Genomic DNA, 16,817 nt, shown 5'->3' with positions numbered 1-16,817 from the left:
TCATTGCTTTTTGCTTCCCCTTTTATAGGGTTGCAAAATTCAATAAAACAGCAGTTCAGCTTTTAATCTGAGCACAGTAGTTTGTGGAACAGCAGAGCAATCAAGAGAGTCTTTCAGGCTCCCTTTGTCTTCTGAAATTAATTGCTTGATTTTTATTATGCACTTGCAGGAATTTGTAACTGTCTTGGTGCGAGACCCCAGGACACAAAAAGAAGACTCGTGGCATTCTTACATAGACTATGAGATATTTATTCACGTAAGTATAAAATATATCAGTGCAGATTCTTTGCATTCTTATTGCTGTTTCTGTCCAAGCCAGGGTTGTCTTTGGGGTATTAATGGAATTTCTTTATACCATTTCTGGGAGGCTGGCGGATATTATTCTCCTTTTAACAGCTGAGATGCAGTGGAAGAGGTAAGGCAAGTTGGCCAAAGGCAGTGCAGAAGGTCTGTGACAGCTGGGGGGTGAACCTGCTACTCTGTTCACATGGGCACTCCACAATGTCTTGCAACAGAGACTATTCTTAGCTTTGGTTATCAACTAGAAGATTGTCATAGTCAGTGATGTCTTACCATTATAGAAGTTTGCTGTCCAGGTATTCATGGAAAAACAACTTTCTTTTCAAGTAATTATCTGGTTATTTGTACTTCAAATTATCCTGAGTTGTTCTTTTTACCAAGTTATTTGATTGCTGCAGTGTGGTTGTTTTCAGTGTACCTTGACATTCATATTATGCTAGTTCAGTGGTGCTTGGATGTGTCAACCAACTACATTTGTGTTTATGATTGTAGTCTACTATACGTTAATGGGAGTGCACTTAGAATTATGGTTCTCTTGTGTCTTAAATCTGTCCTATACATAATCTTATTTTATTGATTATTCTTCTTTGGTGGATTACATATGGAAGGAGTTATCCTACTTTCCCAAATCTAGATTGAGGGATTTTAATTGCAAAGTGAAAAAATTTTTTGTGAAGTGTGTCAAATATTAGGTGAAGAATTTGAGAGCTCCGAGTTACGTGGTTATGCTTGGCACAAGACCAAAAGCATTTCCTTCCTGTGTGGCAGTTAAGCATTCAGTGTAATGAGAGCAAGCAGTCAAATGATGGCTTGTTAAATGTCCATCATGACAAGTACTTCTCTCCTGTGTGGTGATCAGAGCTGTGAAACTTTCACAATTTGCAATATGGTTTAAGTGCTGGTTCCATAGCAACTATATTTTTGACTTCCGGTAAATAGAAATTCTGGAGATTTGGCAGGGCAGGTGCTGTATTACTGTTTCAGAGGCGTTGGTGCTTCTGAATAGAGGTATATTACTGGCTTTCTCAGTGGCTGCTAAATTGGGGTGATGCCATTTAGACCCAGTGTTATATGATTCAGCACTGGGCATCTCTGAAGCTGATAAGCATCAGCTCGGCTTCCTACCAGCACAATGCCAGGGCTTTCAGAGACCAGGTCTCTAGGTTGGTCCTACCATCCAGGCTTCTCCATGGATTCAAAATCTTGGGTCTGCCAGGCTCTTAGACAGCTGGGTTCCCCTTCTGCCCAGCTCCTAGAGCATTTGGCTTCTTAAACTGTGAGGTATCCCGGATACTCACCTACTCCAGAAAGCTGGCATCTTTGGGCCCTCCACAATCTGCATCATGTGGCTGTCTAGGAGCTGTGGCTCCTGGCAGGCAGTTGAGGGTGGGCTGGACTGCAGGCAGATTTATAATGGAGTCCTGTCTGGTAGGTGGAGTTTCATCTAAATGTATGCTCCACAGGAAAATTTGGCAAAAACATTTAATTTCCATGAATTGTTTCTCTTTTGATGAATTGGCATTTTTCTGGTGGGCTAATAGTGTTCTGTGGGAAAATTTCCAAATGCTGCCACTTGCGGAGAGCAGTCACATTGGTTTTTTTTATTTGGTTTAAGTAGGATTGCATACTGGAAGAACTCTATGTAGCTAACTGTTTGCAGGATTATAACTAGAACAGCTAAACATGATTTCCCCCCCTGCAAAGACTGGCATTATCTGCTGAAACTTCTTTCTGAGATCTTTTTTCCTGTTACTGCAAGTTGTACCGTAATCCATATGTCTTGCTTTTAAAAAGAAAAAAAGCGATGAAAAATAATTCCCTGAGAAGCAGGAGAAACTGTCACCAGTCCTGTCTGAGATAAAGCACAGTCCTTAACCTAAACTGAATTAAGGCCAAGCTTTCCATTGGTGTCTCAGGGATTAGCATCTCGGATGTGTTTTTAATACCATGGCTGCACTTTAGCTTAAGCTGATTTACAAAGCAAAGTGTTTTTTATTTCCCAACAGACAAACAGTATGTGCTTCACAAGGAAAACATCCTGTGTTAGACGACGCTTTCGAGAGTTCGTTTGGCTTCGGCAGAGACTTCAGAGCAATGCAGTGCTTATGTGAGCAACTTTATGTATGGCTATTTAATAATCTGTCAATCATGGAAGGGGAGGATTGTTTCATCTTTATTCTGAGAATTACAGAAATCAGAGCTGGAAAGTGTCCTGTGTTTCTTACTAGCACAAGTTTATTCTCTGTAAGGCGTTTTCTCTGCTTTAAATGCAGAAGAATGTGGTTTGTACTGATAGCCTTGGTTTGGTAAGTTAAGCCCCGTCTAACTTGTAACAGATTTGATCTGCATTTCCTTTTGCTATGCATAGGTAGCTGAAATAGCAATCTAGCATAAGTGTACGTACCTCCTCTCTGCACTTTTAGGATGTGCTTGGGTTCTGTGAGGACCATAAGAGACCCAGCCAGGCATTCATGCAGGCTTTATGACTGGACCAGAAAAGTCACATTCATTTATTTTTCCCTTTGAGGTGCATGAGAAGCCCTCCAGTTTCTCAACCTTGTGTTCCCAAATTCGATTTCATGAGCTTCTGGAACATGACCCATGATTTTCATATGCTCGGGGTTGGCATTTGATTACTGTATTTTTCTGCGCTGTTTCAGATTTGGTTTTAACTGTGTATTTGCTTCTTGTTTATAAAGACAGCTACCTGAACTGCCATCTAAAACTCCCTTTTTCAATATGAACAATCCTCATCACGTGGACCATCGCCGGCAGGGTCTGCAAGAATTCCTGGAAAAGTAAGTACAGTCTATCCTAGGGATGTTGGCATTTTTTATGATGTCATCAATGTTCTGGTTTAAAATAGCTCATCTCTGGTACTTGAGAGCCACCGTGTGGTCATCTGTACATGTTACACATTTGGTTTTATTTTTTATTTGCACAGTCATATTTCATACACGTGACTTCATCTCTATAGGTTATAAGGCTTTTCCATTGTGTTTCACTGCATTGGTTATAAATAATAGTTTTGGATTTATGTCACTTTGCAATTGTGTACTGAGGTTGGGAGATCTTTCACTGTGATGTCTATTTCTATCTTTCAAGAATGAGATAGATATTCTCATACAAAGAAACAGACTTCTCTCTCTCATTATGTTTATGGAAAATCAGTGTCTTTGTGGGCTAAACCCCTGGGAACCTGGGAAAAATCTGTAGTGAGATCTCCTAACACAGATATTTCCTATAATGCCAATTACTTTGTTTACCAGTCCCACTAACATAAACAAGCTCTAGCAGCTGTGACCATTTTCAGTACAGCTGCAATCTGTGTAAAATTATTCATCAGGCTTAGCTAGAATCTGACCTGTGTGACAAGGGAATGCTGTATGAGTTTCAGTACTGCATTCCTCAGCCCTGCTGCTGTAACCACTTCACCTTCTGCAGTGGCAGAGACCCTGTTGGTGTAATTTTCTGCTTTCTCTGCCATTCTTATAGTACCCTGGCACTGCCAGTGAGAGAGCAGGCTGCTTACAGCTGCTGGGGCAGGAATTGGGTATGCATTTACAGCTTCTCTTTAGCCACTGCTCGGGGTAAGGGCATGGTAAAACACTGCAAGAAAAGACTATTAATCTTCTTTCAGTGTCAATGTTTCCATGAATCAGAACTGCATAAGCAAAGGAAAAAGCATATCATTTCAGTAGGCTTTAAGCCTTGTGCTGAGTGGGTAGAGGAATATTGGACCCACTGTTTTTCCAGTCAGTGTATTATAATTATAAGCCTCCCTAACAGACAACAAATCATTGGTCCTGAGGTGTATTAGGCTTAAGAGCTGAAGGCAGGAAGAGCTAACTGCTGTACGAGTAATATTCTGTATACAGTTACATAGGATCTGTGACCGAAAGGATACCCAATAAATACTGGTTGAAGGCATGCCTAACAGGGAAGGGAAAGCAGAAGAGGATCAGAGGGTTTTTTCTGCACTTCAGGAAAGAAGGGTGGTGACGTAGAGTGACTGTGCTTCTAGAGGTGATAATATTAATGGACATACAAAGGGTATGGTAGTTCAGGTCCCTGGGTCTGAGCAGTTCTAGCTTAGCTGTGCTGTCCCATGGAGTAGTGCGTTTCTAAAATCACTCTTATTTTAAAATGGCAAAGAGGCCAATCTGGTAACGAGGTACAGTATTTCAGCATCAAAAATATTTGCAACCACTGTCTGTGCTTCAGAAGGCAAACCAGAGAGGTAGATTCTCTTAAAACACATCCTCGCTCTCCAATTTTGTGGATATCTGTAGCTTAAATGGGTGCTGACAGCAGAAAATGACAGCATGTGGAGCATTTTACTTCACTGCTGTTAGTCCAGGAAAGGGAAAAGAAGCACCTCTGTTGTAAGGTAAAGATTTAAATGTTTGAACTTGGATGCTGTTTAGAAAGGTGTTAGCTTTCTCTCAGCCCTGGGGAACAGTTGGAAGGAATTTTCAGATAGAGTTGTGTAGTGATGAATTGGCTTGGCGCCTTATGTGCTGTACCATTGCCCTCTGCTGGCTGGCACCTCTGTGCTGCTGCTGCTGCTTCCAGAAGGGATCTTTTTACTGCCTCAGCTAGGCTGCCATGATGGTTTTTTTCCCTTTTTTTTTAACGAGTATGAACCAAAGGTTATGACTTCTTTCTCTGAAATTGAATTTATGGGACTCATTAACAAGTGTGCGTGTGTGTGTGTAATATATATACACACACTTGACTTTAATAAGCTCTAGGGCTGGGTGATTGCATGTTCTGTAGTGTGGCAATGCCAGGGGAAGCAGGACCTCCCTGGTATATTAGCAAGGGGGTGGGAAAGGAGCCAGAAAGTAGTTGCATGGAGTGGTGTAACCCAGAACTGCAAGGCGGAGTGCTCTGTTTGCCCCAGCAATGACGGCAGTCGCCATGCACAAGCTTACAGCCCTGCTGGTGTTTCTTTGTGGCAGCGGGAAGAAATGGGATTGGAGCCTGTGTGGACCTGTCAAGGGAAGAGGTTCACAGGTAACATTTTTCAAATGCCCACATGCGACGCAGGAACCCGAGCTCCTCTCTGCACTCAGTGCCTTGTGAGGTTTTCAGGACCCAAGCTATCTCTGAAATGGAGTTTAGATCTTTCGCAGTCTCAGTTTATTCCCTGTGCCTGTTGCTGTGTGAGCAGGTTGCTGTAGTGTCTGCCTGGGCAGGAGCCACGTGCCCGAGGAGTAAGGATCGAGCGGTGGGAGGCTCTCTGGTACTTGGCTTCTGGCCCTGGGAGCACCTCCATATTGCCTGTATGTAGATGCCTATGGAGTTCTCTTGTCCTCCTTCACGTCTCGCTCCAGAACAAGTCAGCACGGGGCAAGGTGCGTACTTGGAGCCTTTGTGAAGCCTCTCTGTGCTGAGCACAATAGGACGAGAATTAGGCCAACAGCTGGAAACTAAAGCAAAGCACTAGAGTTTGCTGAAATCTGGAAAGGAGTGTCCCATTTTGATTTGGCTTTACTGCACAAATTCAGGGTAAGACCTGCTTGTCTTACAGGTTATTATCTCTGAGTGATGAAGAGCCGTAAAGCTCACTTCTTGTCTGGGCATAATTTAATATTTCAAGAGGCCATTTGCATTAACGGAAGTCAGCTAGCCCCTTTTCAATTATGAATTACTTTGTAAGAATAAGGAAAATTACGTGTTTTTCCTGGTAAGTATCCTCATCCTTTGAGGATGTCTGTAAATTCACAGGAAAAGCTTATTCTTAAATTAGACCTCAAAATTAAAACACTGTCTTATAATATTAAAGTTCTGTAAGATCCTCTTTGCTTTCATCCCTTTGTAGCTGCACAGGTTTAACTTTGGGGTTTAGATTACCTTCCCAGAAGATCATTGGGGTTTGCTTATTAGAAAACTAATTAACAAAACCATTTTAAATGAAGTTGGGTTCAGTCGCTGGCATTTTTTTTTTATTGAATACAGTTGGATCCCCCAAAGTTACGTGGTTTAGGAAAAAGGATTAGTCTTCAGTTAGTTTTCAAACATGCAGTTTATGATGAGGTGGAAGACATACTAGGAGTTCTGAGAAATGCAGCACTCGGATCCACAGGAGTCGAAGGACATCCACACTGTTGCTGCTCCAGGTGGCTGTGCGTTGGGCTCACTTGGTGCTGGAGCAAGCAAGCCACCCAAAACTCGGCTGCCTAAGGCAGAGCCATTCTCTGGAGGTGGCTGGGGTTTTGCCCTCCTCCTCACACCTCCTTACCTTTCCCACGGCAGTCCCACAAGCAGGACCTGGTGCAGGGTCAGAGGTGACCAGAGGAAGGTTCACCTTCCACCTTCCTCTCCCAGAGGTGTCTCCACCAGGCGCTTCCTCAGGGATGTGGAAAGTGGGAGTCTGGCTCCAAAAGCGATGGATGCCAGCTTGCCGGGGCTCAGGCGGGAGCATCGGTGGCCGTGGGGCAGGTGGGATCTCCTCGGGTGGGTGGTGGCTGCCTCCTTCCAATGGAGCCTTGCTAATATTTCCTATCTGGCGAGTGAAGTGAATAATGCCTAGCAGGTGCGTGTCACTTGGTCCTTTCCTAAACGTATGCATTATCAGATGCCCAACAGTTGCTTCACAGTTGCTCGCTATCAGTAACATTTCCTCCCGTATAAAAAATGAAGGAGGAAACAGTCGGCTTTTTTTAAGAGGAAACTGGGGCTTTCTTTGTTTGCTGTGGGCTGGGGCTCAGGGCTCGATGCTCAATAGAGGGCACCACAGCACAGGCTGTCATCATCCCCCGCCTCTCAACTCCTCTTTTTTATTTATTTTTTTCCTTCCCTTGCTCTCATGGTATGATGTAAATGGGCAGAATAAATTTGTCAAAAACAAAATCAGAGTGTTAACCTTCCACACACATGCAAGTGTGCATCTGTCATTGTATTAGGTTACAGTAGATACAGGAAATCTTTAGTTAGGATTAAGTTGTACTGTTCAGCCATATGTTGTTCTCCTCCAGCAGAACAGTGTATAATATACCTAATAAAATCATGTTGAAGAAAACCAGATTTTGGACCTTGTCCAAATAAGACAAAACACATGTTTTGTCTTTTGTAAATGTTCTTGCTGTAACACGGGAAGGAGAAATACTCCTCGTATAGTATCCAGCATTTCCTTCAAAAAGGACATTATTTCTCCCGATTGTGAAGTGACGTTTTTCGGCCCTGCTTCTTTAAAGGTCTAGAGATCATGAGAGTTTACTGAAAGCTTACAAACAAAGATTCGCGTGGCTGTGAATAAAAAATGATTTTATTATCTCTAATTCAAATGTAGAGCCTTGTCCTGCAGCCCCCTTAATCACATAAGTAGTCATTATGCACGTGAGCAATCTGGCCGAGAGGAGTGAGATCTCTGACAAGTAATGACTACTGATGGGATCAAGACTTGCAGGATTTAGCCTTTCCTTCTTATTCCAGGCGTGCATAGAAAGTCTGTTGTTCTCTTAAGTACGCTCAGTCAGTTTATAGGAATTATCACCGTGAGCCGTGACTCTTCCATTAGCGCAACAGCAGCGAGAGCTGATTTACATCGCTGTAACCGCAGCTTTGCATTGACACTGGCTGTAATAAAACTGTTTGAGAAGCACTGGGAGAGCTACTGGTTGTGGTCAAACTGCTCACGCGTTCAGCCTCTGCTAAGACATCCAAGTATTAATATTATGACACTCTGCCTTTCCTCTTGTGTTTTTAATTTGTTAGGTGGTGTTTTGTAATTTTGATTTTTAAAGTCCTTGGAGCCAAGTCTATTTTTTTAGATGTACAACCCTTCATGTAGTGAGTCCCCAGGACAGCAAAAGCCCTGGAGAGCAACTGCTATACCAGCACTTACTACTACTAGTAACATCTGGTGACAAATGTATGGTTATTTCCTTGAAGGAGTATTTTGAACAGGAAGGCATAACGCTTACGGATAGCACAGAATTTATTTTTCATTTTGATTGCTTGAAGGATGCAATTAAAAAGCAATCTAACCTGTTGGTTCAGATGGGGGGGAAGGGGGAAGCAGAAGTTATATTTTTTTAATTAAAAGAAAGAAAAAAATTCTTCAAGGGTATGACTGGGTGAAAGGTGTTCATGTATTTGCTTTCAGGATGGTTTTAAGTGGTTTGCAAAATGCATTGAGTGTTTGGTCCCCTCCCCCCCTTGTGAACATATATATGCACATATACATGTATCTATGTATCTGTATGTGTGTGATTAGCTTTATGAACATCTTTCTGTTTCTTCGCCTTGGTTTCTCTTCACTCCTTTCACCTCCAGATGGCACTATGAAGCAGAAAAGAAAATTACTGTGAAATAATGAGTCCAATGTAAAGTAAAATTGGAAATTGAATTATAGCTGCAGAAAAAGGACAGTAGCCTTGAGGTCCTGATCAGTCTGTACTCTTACTTATCACTTTTGTTTGCTGTTCCATGTGTTAGGTTACTGCCGAGTTAATAACAGTGCTTTAGCAGTTCAAGGCTTAGCAGAATTGTACTGGACATGAAATAAAGCTAAAATGAATTTGTGTCCAATATCATTGACATTAATGCTCATTACTTCTCTGGTGTAATGCCTCAAACCATCTAAAATCAATTTTAAAGATTACCCATTATTTTATAAAGAAAATAAAATACATTTCAAACAGCAACAGAGCTGTAAGTGTAGTGTAATCTCATGAACAGTTAGTTACTTGTGTTTTTGCTGGTTGGCAGGAAACTTTTGAAGGTGCAGCAAGAGGAGAATCTGTGAAACTAAATGCCATCCACAGAATTTAATGTCTTGGCTTTTTGCTGGGTTACTTGGTATTAGACACGCAAATGTTAGAATTGCGGAAATGTGCATCCCCTCATTGTGCTCGTAAGCCTGGGAAAAACAGTAACTCTAGTTACTCCACAGTAAACTCCAGCATGTTATTTTTCTTTTTTTCTTTCTTTTTTTTAATTTCTTTTTTTTTTTTTTTTTAAGAGGAAGAAAAGAGGAAGGAGAATATTTACTCGCCCAGTTGAATAAACTATAAACGTGGATTTATTGTGTGGAATGATACTTTTTCTTTTACTTCTTGTTGCAATGTTTGGCTTTGTTTGGAATGTATGTTTATCAAGAGTCAAGGCTGAAATCCTCTTTTACTGGCCGCTGAATGATGGCTTTTCAAACTGTATTCATGAAGCTGTTGCTGTCAAGGTGTGTAGACCTGTAAATTCTGTGTTTTGAATCATTTTTACACAGCATTTGCTGGCTTCTTTTAGACTACGAAGAAGTTTATTTGTGTATTAATACACTGCGTGCATTGATTTTTACAGATGTCTATTTGCTATGTTTATTTTTAAGTAAAATTGTGAGAATTTAGATCGGATTGAAAAAGCTTTCTCTAGGTATGAAAGTGTGCTTATTTTGAACTTCAGTGAAATCTGGTCCTTCTGAGACTGAATTTGAAATGCACCTGGTAGATCATTAGGGTCATTGCAGAGATTTCCTCATTGGAACGTGTCAAAGTTTGAGTTATTTGGTTGAGCCTGTGTGTGTGTTTACCTAGGCAAATGAAATGTGTGTGTACACAAACATCCTGCATTTTCAGTTAGATATCTCTTATTACTTATTTTGGTTTGGCAGATTTTTATAGGCTTAGATGAAGCCAAAAATCCTTTAGTGTATTTATAAAATGTTATTGTAATGTTCGCCACCTTAGAGAACAGTTTTCAGAATGTATTTGTGTTTTAAAACATTACAGTCCAAACACACCGTTAATCTTATTTGAGAGAAGGAACTAATCAGTTATACTTTTCATTTTAGTCAAGAGTACGTACAGAATGCAATATTTCTTTCTGCTCTTGCTAGTTCTTACATTCACGTCATCTCTTGTTTCCTATTGCATAGCAATGACTTTTTTGGAAATGATGTAATCTAAATGAGTAGAAATAGGTAAATATTGACTCTTAATAGTTTTGATTTGTTTAAAGTTATTTTAATAATTTTCTGTGGAGCACTGTTTGGCATGGTCATAGGCTCTGATGACTTTATTACATGAGTAAAATTAAATGTACATATAAAAAAAAATCTCTTGTTAATCATTCTAAGATTTGCATATTAAAGAATTCATTCTTTAGAGAAATGTTCCAGCAAAGTTGCCCCACCCCCCAAATAGTGATGATAATCTTCAATTCTCAGTCCTTGTAAAACTATCTCTACAACTTTCTGTGTTACTGGAATGTATTGTATTTTGTTTACTCTCACTTGATGTAAGTAAATACTCAGTGCTAAATTTATTTGAAGACTTAATTTAAAATACATATAACACAAAGATTAAAATGGACTTTTGAAAAGAATAGCTGGAATGAAATAGTATTTAAGATTCCCTAAAAACTGTAAGTAAATTTAAATCAGTATTAGCATTTTAATTCTAGCTTAAATGTATGCATATTTGTAAAAGTGTAAATGATTTTGGCTAGCATCAGCTCTGTTCACAGGTATTTCAAAGTCCTGACACTGCATGTGTATGATGTCCTCTGTCTCAGTACACACTTCTTTCCCCCACCAAAGAAATTGGTGCCTTGTAAGTTTTAGAAAAGCTTAGCTATTAAAAAAAAAAAAAAGCGTTCTCAAATGGAGACCAAATTTTCATAAGAGTATATGCCTCCAACTGCCTAAAAATCATTAATTGATCCATGTGGTAATAACAGATGGTTAAATGGAAGAAATGTCCTTGATGTTATTCTAATAGCAGATGTGCCTAACTATTAGCTTCGTGTTTTTACTCACCTAAAATTCCAAATAATGTAATAAGAAAGTAACACACACCTAATCATTTTAATATGTTCATTACCTTCTGTTACTGATTTAGGATTCATCTGAAAACTTAAAAGCAGGACATCATTTAGAATTTGTTCTGGCGAAAATATGTGTGTATGTGCATCTATATAAAAACATTTAACTTTTTTTCGTGTTCCAGGATCCTACAAGACGCATTATTGCTTTCAGACAGTAGGCTTCACCTCTTCTTACAGACTCAGCTAAGCCCAGAAGATATGGAGGCTTGTGTATCTGGACAGACCAAATACTCTGTTGCTGATGCGATTCATAAGTTTGCCTCTTTGAACAGACGTTTTCCTATAGAAGAAGAAGAGAAAAAAAAAGGAAAAAACGATGCGGACTCTGATTCAGAGAGGTGATTTCTGTATTTCCTTACTTTCTGCGATTATATATACATACATACACACGCGCATGCTTTGCTTTTTTTGTTGATGTAATACTAAGATAATGAAAAAATTAATTGACTGAGATTTTATTGAGCTGTGACAGCTCATCATAGAAGTCTTCACACACACCTCCACACTGAATTAATGAATGCAGTAGAAATTCAATTATCTGCATTCTGATTATGTGAATTTCATTTAGTCAGACTTGAATTATTCGCGTTTAAATTATCTTGCTAAAAAAATATCCAACTGCACTCCAAATGGCTAATTAAAAGTCCAAATTTCCTGTCTCTCTTTGTGACTGGAGATAATTAAAGTTCTCCTCTGTTACTCAGGCTTTGAGTGTGTTGTGAAAACCAATTTCCTCCTTTTATTTTTTTTTTTTTTTTTTCCCTCTCTCTCCCCTTTTCTGCAGTTCATCCTCCGGGCTCGGACCTAGTGATGACAGCATTTCATGTGGATGTAAAGCAAGCCCAGCTTCTGAAGAATCATGAAAAATCATTCCTGTATTGCTATCTTAAGGACAGTACAAAGTGGTTTCCGCTCTGTTTACTGGTAACATGTACCACATAAACACGGCTGGCTGGTAACATGTATCTAAAAGACACGTCATCAATACAACCATATGTCCTTACGAAATTTTCAAAACAGAGCTTGATACCATTTCTTTGTTGATTTATTACATATGTTGATTCAGGTCTACACGCTACCTATTACATTTAGGTTTTTATGACTATTAAAATCTCAGTATTGGGTAAGTCATGCTCTGCTGACATACGTGGCAGTTAAAATATTTCCCTTAGTGAGTGCATGTCTCAGATCTGGAAAATAAAGATAACTTAATTCCTCATCTTAAAAGTTGGTATATCATATCAAATATATTCAAAGCATCTTTTTGTAATTTGCATCAGAGAAGTTTCATCTTTAGAAGTCATTTGACATTGGTGATGAAATTACATACCCCGCAAGGTATTAACTTTTTAAAGTAGCTCAGCAACATCAGCAAAACAACATTTGTACAAACTATATGCTGCTGACAATTTGAGATATAAATATATCTTCCCCTGGTCTTTCTGTAATGTTTATGGAAAGCTCGGTTTTATCATGCGTAAGAACTGAAGGCCAAAATTCTTGAGCGTGGTTGCTTGGAAGTTAGAAATATTAATAAAAATGACATCATTTCTAGCCTTGCTGTGGAGATTCTCAGTTCCCAGGGAATTATGGATAGTTGTTCCTAGTGAAAATCCTGGATGAAGTCCATGGAAACCAATGGCTGAATTTTGCATCGACCTCGCTAGGGCCAGGACTTCATCCAGCATGTTTAACTTTAGGCACCTATATTTGAAGATGCTGGGGGAGATGTTTTAGTTTAGCAGCTCAGAGAGTATCTCCCTCTCCAAGATGATGATAATCACATAGCTAATAACATGCTTTACAGATGTGGACCTCTCCACTCTTTAGGAGTAACAGGAGCTGCTGATTTCATTGTGGCTATAGTTAACAAGTTGGAATATTGACTTTTTCACAAAAGGCAGGCTTGAACACAACTTCGTAACCACCAACGCTTATTTTGATTAAACATCAGTTTTGCTCTTTATTGTTAACAGCAGCTGTGTAGTGTCTTGTCCCAGATTCTGTCAAAGGAATATGTTTCACTGTACTGTTGTATTTATATTTGACATTTAACTGCTATTAAAAAGAGCTAGGGGGTCTGATCACCCTTAGCAAAGCTCCCATTAACTTCGGTGGTGTAGTTACCAGCCTAGAAATGGAGATGTATATATATAAATAGATAGATAGATATGTTTGGGGTTTGTTTTTTTTTTTAAGAATTCTGTGGATGCTTTCAAAGAAGGAGCATTTTAAACCTGTGAAGTACAGAAACAATAGATTATTAAATGGCCAGCTAATAAAGAGTAGCATAGGCATGTGTGGGCATGCTTTTTTAAAGCATCCAGCTGGGAATGTGTGTAATTTTAGAAACATGTTTTAATAGCCCGAGGATAACATCTCTTAGGTAACTACTTTAAGCCACTGTATTTTGTTGATGGTAGCACTTTTATAAGACAAATATTGGTGTTTCTTTTTGCTGGGTCTTACTGAATTGCACAAATGTATCTATTCACCTTCTCAGCTTGTGAGTTAGCAGCAACATTATTTTAATGTGAAAGTGGTAACATTTAATTAGAGCAACAAGTTATCACTAAAAGTAGCTTAAAAAATAGCTGCTAACTGCCAGGCAGAGATTTTGATTACTTGACTTTTTTCTTTTTTTTTTCTTTTTTTTCTTTTTTTTTAAGATGGCACATTACAAGAAAAATTGTTTAGTGCATTTATTTACAAGATGGGGAAAATATAAAAACAAAAGCTGGAATAATGTCTGAGAAAGATATTTGTGTTTTTATTTAATGCAATGTCAGGGTAGTGGGCTTTTATTTTGTTTTAAAAGAATGAGCTAAACTGTTGAAGCACTTTACAATTCTGGCCTATTAACACATCCTCAAAATCTGATGAAAATTACAGAAATAAAAGGTTTGGAGAGCTTTTGTGGCTGGTTTTTATTTTTTAATTCTAGGAGCTTATCTGTATGCCAGTGAGTGTTTTCAGAATGAAGATGTTTCTGAAATAAATATTTGTTTTCTAATAGTTCTTTTGTTGTTCTGTTATTTTCTTTGTCACCCTGTTCAAAAATTCTAAGACTACTGTAACAGAACTTTCTTCTGAGAAGAAATTTCTTTGACAGAAATTTATTTAAATATTTATCTTTTGAATGTTGTTTGCATAGCTAGTATTACTGGAATTTTTCTTATTGAAGGGGAAGAAAAAGTATTCTAGTATGTTGTCTTTTTGTATCAGCTGTATGTAACTGCATATAAGTGCTTTAAGACATTTTGTTTAATTTGGAACATTTAAATGTAACTGCTACAAATTTAAATGTAAAAAATATTTTTAATGTCTTTTATGACTTCAGTGATTTGTTGATTTTTTTCAGCACTGTCATATATTTTGATCAGTTGATCACGAGTATTTTGGTTCTCATTTTATAGTTTTGAAAAATGCCAGTATTTCCTGCTAGTTTTTTTAAACAGGCTAATACGTAGTTCCTAATATCATCTAATTACTATTGCTAGTTTATATGTAATTGCACTAATTTTGAACTCAAAAGCTTCACTTTAGCTTTTGCTTAGAACTTTATATTCTCCTTTTTATGATGATTTTTTAGAAGCTTTTAAGTAATTAAACAAGTTACTACTTTGTCTTGTGTGTAAACCTGCCAGTAAGGTTTCCTTTATTTCAATATCCTAATCACTTTATGACTTACCATGTGTATTTACTCTTCAACTATTTTTGTAATATGTACATATATGCAAACTGTTGTGTTTGGGGTTGTCATCGTTACTGTTTTTGTAGAAAATGTAGAGAAGTGAAAAAACTCCGGTCCTATGTGCTATCAAGTTCTGTAACGTGTAACTTCAGAATATTGTAAACTAGTATTAAGCAACCGGTTACTTACAGTGTCATTGAAATATACTTTCGAGAACGATTGTCTCTTGGAATGAAAATTTTCATTTAAATTGCACTGTAGTTTTATAAGCGTTAAGAAAATTTGTACTCTTAAATGCCCCAATCTGTAACCCTGCAACATTCTGTGTCCGTGTCTTTTTTGGACATGTGACATATTGAAATTTTTTTCTAGAGCAATATTTAAATTATATAGGTACGCGGTGTTTGTGACTTGCTCTGCTGTAAAACAGAAGGTACAGGCGCAGTCAGCGTGTTCAGGGGTAAGAGGTGTGTGTGTGTTTCTGGGTCGCCTCTGCCCTTGCAGGACTAGGAGCTGCGCTCTCACGGCCAGGGCGTTTACATTTCTCCACCAGCTATTACAGTTGTTGGAAAAACGTACATGATTATTTCCAGCATCAACTCGATTCTTTTCATGAAAGGCCCAAATGCCTTAGGAAAGACACGATTATTCTCTTCTTCGGTGCTAAAAATACCCGGTAACGTCTTAAATCGGTGCTTTGCCTTGTGGAATAAAGCCCCCTTAGAAAATAATTCAAGTGACCTTTCAAAGCAGAAACCGGCCTTTCTGCTTCGGCCTTGACCCCCCCCGGGTTTTGAATGGGCGAGACCCCCGCGTGGGGGTGGCTGTGGGCATGGGTACGGCCGCCGAAGCTGCCACCGGGGGCTCGGCCACCGGGCTGCTCCCGCGGGGCACCGCGCCGTGCCGCCGGTGCAAGCGGCGGGCGCGGAGGAGGACTTCAAAAAAAACAGGGGCAGAAGAAAAAACCAAAAAAAAAACCCAAAAAAGGGAAAAGGCAGCCACCATCCCAGGTCGCGCTCCCCGGCAGGCAGCAGCGCCGCTCCCTGCCGCCGCCGCGCCCCGGCCCGGCCCTTCCCCGCGCCCCGGCCCCTCCCGGCCCTGCCCCGGGGCCGCCGGCCGCGGTGCGGAGCGGGGCGAGCGCCTTACCTGGGGCCGCCGTCCTCTCCGCCCCGCCCCCCCCCCGCCCCGGCGCATGGCTCCGATGGCGGCGGCGGCGGCGGCGGCGGCGTGCGCGCCAGCCGGCGGCTGCGTGCGTGCGTGCGCGCACGCGTGTGCCCGCGCGTGCCCGCGCGGGCGGTGGGCGGGGGGGGCCGTCGAGGAGCGAGGCCGCCCGGCCTCGGTCCGGTAACTCGTGGCAACCGCAGTCCATGGCAACGGCGGGAGAGGCGGGAGGGAGCGGGCCGGGGCGGGGGGAGGCCGGGGGGCCGGCCGCCCGCGCTCCCGCAGCGTCCCGTCCCCGCGCCCACGCGCGGCCGGGGAAGGCGCCGGGGAAGGCGCCGGACCGGCTCTGCCCGCGGGGGCAGCGCGGAGACCGGCTCCGCGCCCCCCCCCACCCCCGGCAGCCCGTTGTTGCGCGCCCCCCCCACCGCCCCGGGCTCCCTCCCACCTCCCCCCCCTCCCCGCCCAGACGCCGCTCCCGCCCGCGGCGCCGCGCCGCCAGGGGGCGCTGCGGGTCAGCGAGAGGCGCGCAGCCGGGCGGGGCGGGGCGCGGGGGGGGCGGGGCGGCGACCCCCGCGCCGGCAGCGCGCTTCGTGTCCGCGGCTCTCCGCGGGCACCGCGAAATATTTTTCTGTTATTTCTCGCTTTGACTGCTGCCCACCCCCCATCCCAGAGCCCCTGCCGCAGCCGGGCAGCTCCGCAACCAGGCAAAACGGGGAGGCGCCCACCGCGCGGGGGATGGCGGTCAGCCGGGGCGGCGGGGGGCTGCACCTGCCTCCCCACGGAGAAGCCCCCCCGCCGGCCCCCCACGCACCGGCCCCCACGGCACGGCAGC

The 16,817-nt window shown here is 41.6% G+C and overlaps 1 protein-coding gene across 2 annotated transcripts in view; it reads left to right on the top strand.

Moving 5' to 3' along the window:
- The window catches only part of SNX10 (sorting nexin 10), a 37,480-nt gene extending 22,436 nt beyond the window's left edge, over positions 1 to 15,044 (top strand). For both annotated transcript variants that reach the window (XM_069772888.1, XM_069772897.1), the window contains exons 3-7: positions 170 to 256; positions 2,307 to 2,407; positions 3,000 to 3,098; positions 11,253 to 11,468; positions 11,915 to 15,044. In XM_069772888.1, the coding sequence (XP_069628989.1) occupies positions 170 to 256; positions 2,307 to 2,407; positions 3,000 to 3,098; positions 11,253 to 11,468; positions 11,915 to 11,993 (582 nt within the window). In that variant the 3' untranslated portion in view covers positions 11,994 to 15,044. The remainder of the gene's footprint in view (positions 1 to 169; positions 257 to 2,306; positions 2,408 to 2,999; positions 3,099 to 11,252; positions 11,469 to 11,914) is intronic.
- The last annotated feature ends 1,773 nt before the right edge of the window (positions 15,045 to 16,817 follow it).

Source organism: Haliaeetus albicilla, chromosome 2 (genome assembly GCF_947461875.1).
Source record: "Haliaeetus albicilla chromosome 2, bHalAlb1.1, whole genome shotgun sequence".
Lineage (NCBI taxonomy): Eukaryota > Metazoa > Chordata > Aves > Accipitriformes > Accipitridae > Haliaeetus > Haliaeetus albicilla.
This window is presented reverse-complemented; position numbering and strand designations above follow the sequence as displayed.